This window comes from Onychostoma macrolepis, chromosome 16 (genome assembly GCF_012432095.1).
Source record: "Onychostoma macrolepis isolate SWU-2019 chromosome 16, ASM1243209v1, whole genome shotgun sequence".
NCBI lineage: Eukaryota > Metazoa > Chordata > Actinopteri > Cypriniformes > Cyprinidae > Onychostoma > Onychostoma macrolepis.
This window is the reverse complement of record NC_081170.1, coordinates 9,596,155-9,602,869: the sequence shown is the minus strand read 5'-3', so window position 1 is coordinate 9,602,869 and position 6,715 is coordinate 9,596,155. Positions and strand designations below refer to the sequence as shown.

The 6,715-nt window shown below is 37.5% G+C and overlaps 1 protein-coding gene across 1 annotated transcript; it reads left to right on the top strand.

Annotated features, from left to right (window-relative positions):
- Positions 1–722: 722 nt before the first annotated feature.
- On the top strand, positions 723–2,277 carry eny2 (ENY2 transcription and export complex 2 subunit). Its single transcript, XM_058747315.1, has 5 exons — positions 723–881; positions 1,186–1,259; positions 1,625–1,695; positions 1,781–1,855; positions 2,035–2,277. Exons 2-5 carry the CDS (start codon positions 1,192–1,194, stop codon positions 2,106–2,108), a joined length of 288 nt encoding a protein of 95 aa, XP_058603298.1. The 5' UTR covers positions 723–881; positions 1,186–1,191; the 3' UTR covers positions 2,109–2,277.
- Positions 2,278–6,715: the final 4,438 nt, after the last annotated feature.

Sequence of the window (6,715 nt, the reverse complement as noted above, 5' to 3'; positions counted from 1 at the left end):
TCATACTTGGTCTCACCTAATAAACATCTTTCTCAGTGTCATTGTAGGCCTACATAAAATGCAGTACATAATTTATGAGCAAAGCATAACATTTTCTTCTACAAAGAGCCATATAACTTCTTGACTAGAATCATCACAGTGTACAGTTTTAATCTGAAATCATCTTTAGTTACCTGTTCTAAAATGAAGAGCAGACGCTTGTGGATTTTGTGTTGCATTCTCTATGACACACCGCCATCTTGTGGTGTAGGATACTTTCGTAAATATGGAGAAAAACGTGAATATTAATTCCGCATCAATAAATGTAATATTTTATTAATATACACTAAGCATTAGCTAACCTTCAGAAAGGTTTACCTGACGTTCTTGCGTAATTGAACTGCTATAGGCCTATTTGTAGTACTGTTAACACAGCAGAAACCAGTTCAAAGTGCTTTGTAAGATTAACGTAATGAAAATTAATCGATGAATAGATTTCCTCTGAATAGACTGATTGAATAGTATGAACAACATCTAACAAGATGTCTTTCAAAATAAAGTCTAGTGAAAACATATTTTCGTAAGGACAATTTCGGTCTTTCTCCACATATATTTGGATAACTATGGCGGATTTTTAACCACAATCAAACTATTTCAACGACCATTAAAAATTTATGAGAGTAGTAGAATTTTTTTTTTTTAAGGCCGCTTCTTTTTTGCTACATCAAGCAACGCCATACAGTACAACGTAGGAACCATTAAACTAGACGGAACCTTCCGCCGATGAGCGTGTTTCTGTGGGGAAGGTAAACGGTGTGCGGAACGGCCGGCTACAAACAAGAGCAGAGAGGTCCACACACGCACGCCGATAAGAACATTATGCTCATTTTCGTCTGTGTTTGGTACGTTATTACACAATCACATAATATTAAATTATAATTGTAATGAAGTTAACTTGATATGGCGGTATTTGCACGGGCCATAAAAACAGTTACCTGTTAGCGGCAAAGTGAGAATGGTGAAAAGGCATTTCGTTAAAAATGTATTTCCCCACAAAGTCCGAGATATCTGTTTTGTTTGTTCGTGTTTAATGTAAAAATGAGTAGTGAATATTGTGTTTTATGAGTGGGCACACCCTTTGTCTGTTGCACTGGCATTGCGAGCTCGATATTACATCATGTTTAATCGTTTTCATTGTTGTTTCAGATTAATATGAGTAAAGAATCACAAATGAGGGCCGCCATTAATCAGAAGTTAATTGAGATGGGTGAGAGAGAGAGGTAAGTGTCTATAATCATGATCCATGAGCTGGGTCTAAAAACCAATAAAGTTCCTGCCTATGTAACGGTTTGGGGCATCGTATTTCTGGAATGTATGAAATTGATTGATCATTTTTAGAATTATGCTGAGCTCTGAAGCATTTGACTGCCTACAAATGCGTTTTTGAGAGCAGTCACAAATGTCTATAAAACTCATGAAAATGAATTGGTTGAAATGTGTTGGAATCATGTAGAAAAAAAACCTAGCATCATATGCAGTGTTCAAAAATGATGTCTAGGTAGGGCACTTGCTAAGTTTTTAGACGCATTCCATTAGTGCATGCTGCATTTCATGTATGCAACGCATTGTCTTTGCTTTTTTTCAGGTTAAAGGAGTTGCTTCGAGCCAAGCTTATAGAGTGTGGCTGGAGAGATCAGCTCAAAGCCCTTTGCAAAGGTAAAAACAGTGGTCCGATCTGTCTCAGAGCATTGCATACTTTTCAGTGGTTGATTTTTGAAGAAGTATCATTGGTTGATTGCAGAGGTGATCAAGGAGAAAGGAATAGAGAATGTTACTGTAGAAGACTTGGTCGCTGGAGTTACTCCCAAAGGAAGAGGTTGGTAGTTATTATTCATAAATCCATTATGGGTGTTATACTGAAACTATTTGGATGTTAACAAGTGTCATCAAACATGAAATGACTTTTTTTTTTTTTATATATATATGCATTAATTTGTGAGTGATCAACATCAGTGCAACGCAGAAAAAGCTCAATAACTCTCTTGTGTTCCTCAGCACTGGTGCCTGACAGTGTAAAGAAGGAGCTCCTGCAAAGAATAAGAGCCTTCCTCGCCCAGCACTCGACATGATGCTCAGCATATCTAAGAATACTCTGAGAGTATCTGTCATTTTTGTATTGACGTAATGCCAATAACAATGCCAGAATGCTATAAGTTGAACTGTTTTCATGGTGTGATTTCACTCTTCATTGTGTATTTTTGTTATTGCCAATAAAGGTTGATCATGTTTGTACATATATTATTTTGGACAGCTTGATTCATTTAAGGAATTTATCTCTGTATTGAATTAATATTCATTGTGTTTTCCCGAAAGGCAGAGTCGAGTACAGTATACAGAAACCCTCTTTCACCAACACACCATTGCCCTCTGTTGGGCAAGGCTAGATACCTAATGACAAATCTCTTAATCTATCATGTTTTGATTTTAAATTTCTATGCATTTTCCTATGAAAAAGGAGCGTTTTGCAAAGTGAAAATTTCTTAGACTATATTTTTTTATCTTATTAAAACAATTTAAAATTCTTTACAATCTTTAAAACATTAAGCAGATCGTTACAGAATGTTAAGAGGCTCAGGAATAATATCATTGCAGTATGTGTCAATAGCTAAATGAGCCAGAGTTTGGGGTGAAGATGGAGCTATGGTGCCCTTCTGTAACTTGACTTAAAAAGATAAGGCATTAAGACGTCAAAACTGGACTGTAAAAATGTAAAGCAAATAGCGCTAAAAGCACAAACACACATTATAGGATGGAGTTATGAAACATTTAAGTGTCTGATGTGGTAAGAATAAATCAGCTATCCAAAAGTAAAACTTTTTTTCACTTGCAAATGTCTATTTTGTTGCATGTTTTTCTTCATTTCAAACCTAACTTCAAAGTCTGTATTTGAATATATATCAGTTCCTGTTTTAAGCATCAACTCAGCTCAGATAAAAACATAATTTAGTCTAATTGATATAAAACCAAGTCATTCCAATTGTATTGGTCTATTAAAACCAAACTATCACGATTTATATTCATAATTTATATAATGTATGTTATTTTGGCATATTGAAAACTGAAACCTCTTACTATTTGCTGAGCAGAACAGAGTCTGGAAATCTCATAATGTTTCAAATGAAAAACAGCCCGTTTTTGTCAGATTTAAAATGACAAATTGTATAACCCTGATTTAGAAATTTCACAGAACACAAACCACAAAAGACAATTTCAAACCTAGAGCTGATTTGTAATCATTTTAGTTTTGTCTTCCAACCAAGAACAGACATTAAATGTATATCAGATTTCTAGGGTTCAGCTTTTTTAGCTTTCCCAGGGTGTACGCTAAAATCGGCTGAATTCTTTTGCCTAAATTTATGAGACTTAAAACACAAGGCTTCAGCTCTTATGGAGCTTACAGTTCAAGTCTACATCTGCATGGGTGTGCATCTTGAGAATGAGTAGGGAAAAATTGGCAGGGTTCTGAGAAGGTTTAAACGTATTTACACCCTGTTGTGCCTTCAGGGAACTGTTTTCCACCAGCTAATGAGACTCTAGAGCAGGGTCCACTCTGTTATTTCTGGCATGTGCCTGCCGGTCAAGCAGGCATCATTCTTTCTCTCTCCCTCTCCCTCATTTCTTCTCTCAGTAGCCCATTGCAAATTACAAATAAGAGGAAATACATCATCCCTTTTAATTTAAAAGCCAAGGCAAGGTCTGCCAAAGTTAACACAAGGCAATCTTAGGTAATGATCAGCAAACGTGTATAAAGTTTCATTGAGCATGACTTCACATTTCTCTTGTTTATCCCACGACAGCAACATTTTTAATCTACGGCAGCTATGGAAGGAATGTTGTGGAAGTGCAGATTTATTTGCAAGTATTACAATCAGAATCCACTGTAATTGAAATGTATGAAGCTGAATCTTAGCAGGGTTACTACTGCAACATTGTTAATTTTTAATGTACTAAAATAACTTAAAAATAAAAAATAAAATCTGTATAGGTTTTTTAAAAGACAAAACAAAATTATAATAACACTATAATGAACTAAATAACACTGATCTGTGCAGAGTGTGGGTCTTCTCATTGGTAACAGTTCTTCTGAAAAGGATTTTCCACATCCTTACAGGTGCCATTTGGCCTATACGATTACCTTGAAATGAAATTTCTTTCATCTTTCACTCACCCACATGTTCCAAAACTTGATTTTTTTTTTCTTCTTTTTCTTCTTCTGTGGAACAAATGTCTCTGATTTGATTTTGATGCCATTCACTTTCATTGCATAGACAAAAACTATTGAATCGTTCTTCTACAGAACAAAAAGTTCATTTTTGGATGAAGTATGCCTTTAGCTAAAGGAACAGTTCACCCCAAAAAGAAGTATGTTTCATCATTGGAAAAGATTTGGAGAAATTTAACTTTACATCACTTGCTTACCAATGGATCCTCTGCAGTGAATGGGTGCCGTGAGAATCCAAACAGCTGATAAAAACAATAATCCATAAGTAATCCACGACTCCAGTCCATTAATTAATGTCTTGTGCTGTGAAAAGCTGTGTGTTTACAAGAAACAAATCCATCATTAAGGTGTTTTAACTTTAAACTCTTGGTCCAAAACTTCATTCCAGTGATAGAGTCCTCCTTTGTACTCTCACATCAAAATCCACCAACATATTTGTTTAGAAATTGGACTACAGTTTTCGCTTAGAAACGGTGCTCGATCTGTGCATATTTCTCTCCTGATTCAGGCAAGACAACTAAACTTCCCTGGAGAAAGCAATAGAAAACTAGCATTTTAGTTCAAAGTTAATTGATAGACTGCTTGTTTGGATTACTGAATGTTTTTATCAGCTTTTTGAACTCTAATTTTGACGGCACCCATTCACTGCGGAGGATCCATTGGTGAGCAAGTGATACAGTGCTAAATGTCTCTAAATCTGTTGCAATGAAAAGACAAACTCAACTACATCTTGGATGGCCTGAGAGTGAGTACATTTTCAGCAAATTTAGATTTTTGGGTAAACTACTTTAATCAAGTGCACTGAGCTGACTTAAGTTGAATAATGGCACTATTGTCCTTTTAGAGCTGCTTTACAGCAGAAATTTGATTTTGCCTCATATTGATTCTTCTGTTTATTACTGAGAAGCTGCTTTGCAATAAGCAGTGCTATACAAATAAAGGTGACTTGACTTGACTTGACTTAAACAGGTGGCAGGGAACACCTAAACAATCTAATTGAGCTGTCATCTGCTCACATCTAAAGCATTTCAATGAGCAATACCTACAGCGGGGCAGGGATCAGCTGGTGTCTTGCCGTGTCCAATGCAGCGAAAGAGAGAAAGAGGGCAGTAAACACAAAGCAGACATTGTTTATACTGTTTTGAATGCAAGGCCACTTATTGTCTTGGCTTAATTTGCCGTTCCTCCCTTTGAAGTGCGCTACACATTTATATTTCCTGACTCTAAAGCCTCGACTGTGGGTTTTTACCCACCGCCGCTGCAATTGGATAGCGCGTTTCCATGTGGGGCTCTCTCGGGCCCTCCTCTTATGATAGGAAACACAAGCAGAGATCATTTCTCTGGTGGACGGGGCTGCAGAGAGGCCCCCGAGCGGGCCAGACACCGCTGCAGGGGCTTCTGGCACACCCTGGCAGCAGAATGGTTTCAGTTAAGAATTTCAGTAATCACTTTTAGGAGCGTAATATATAGCTGACCTTTGGCAGCGACACACGACCCCCACTCCCCCGGCGATTTGATCAAAGGAGGCGGCGGTGGCTGTGCAAACACTGCTATCAGTGAACTCCAATGGATTTACTGCCTGCTTCTTCTCTCTTGTCTCGGCCCGAGTTGTGTCGCTGATACACGGAGGGAGAGCGGTTTCATCTTACAGGATCTCGCCCTCCCCGCTTGAATTTACAGCCCCGATTGGGACCCCACCAAAGACACCCCAGCCATCCCGAGCCGTCCGCCTCTCTCATCAACCCCAGCGGTTTACTTGTGGGAACTCGGAACACACATGTGCTGTTGCACGGCCCACAAACTTAATGCTAGGTTAAAGAGGAAGAATCCCAACAGGAAAAGAGAGAAAGAGAACAAGAATGAGAGAGTGGGAAATAGAACAGCCGTTAATCATGTCTTGAAGAGCCCCGCTGCAGGAGGGAGAGAGAGTGCATGACCTGTGTATCGCAGCAACTGGCCAGCCCAAAAGCTGGCATGGAACCAGGTGTTATGCAAACCACTCATAACAGAAGAAACTTCATTAACTATACGACTCAGAGATGAATGGGCTCTCAGAGAGTTATGTTTACATCCACATGTGTTTACAAAGATGCACTTGCAGTTTTAAGTATATTGTATATTGTATACATTTGAACCCTTTAATGGGCATATGCACTTTTGATAAAACACCCATGGAAAAATTATTAATATAACTTTGTAGTTTGTGGTTTCTTGGGTCAGTTATAACAATGTGCTTTTATTATGTGATTTTTAATTTTTAATTCTGCACTGATTTCTATTATTTACACTGAAATAAAAAGCTTTTCTCATATAACTATATATCTTTTAATGAAAATATTCAATGTAAACCAATCTGTATTGTCGGTAAAGTCACACTGACTCATATGTTGTAATGATCACTAATAAAACACATCAGTATAACAAAATACCAAAATAGACATTCAAAATTTTAAA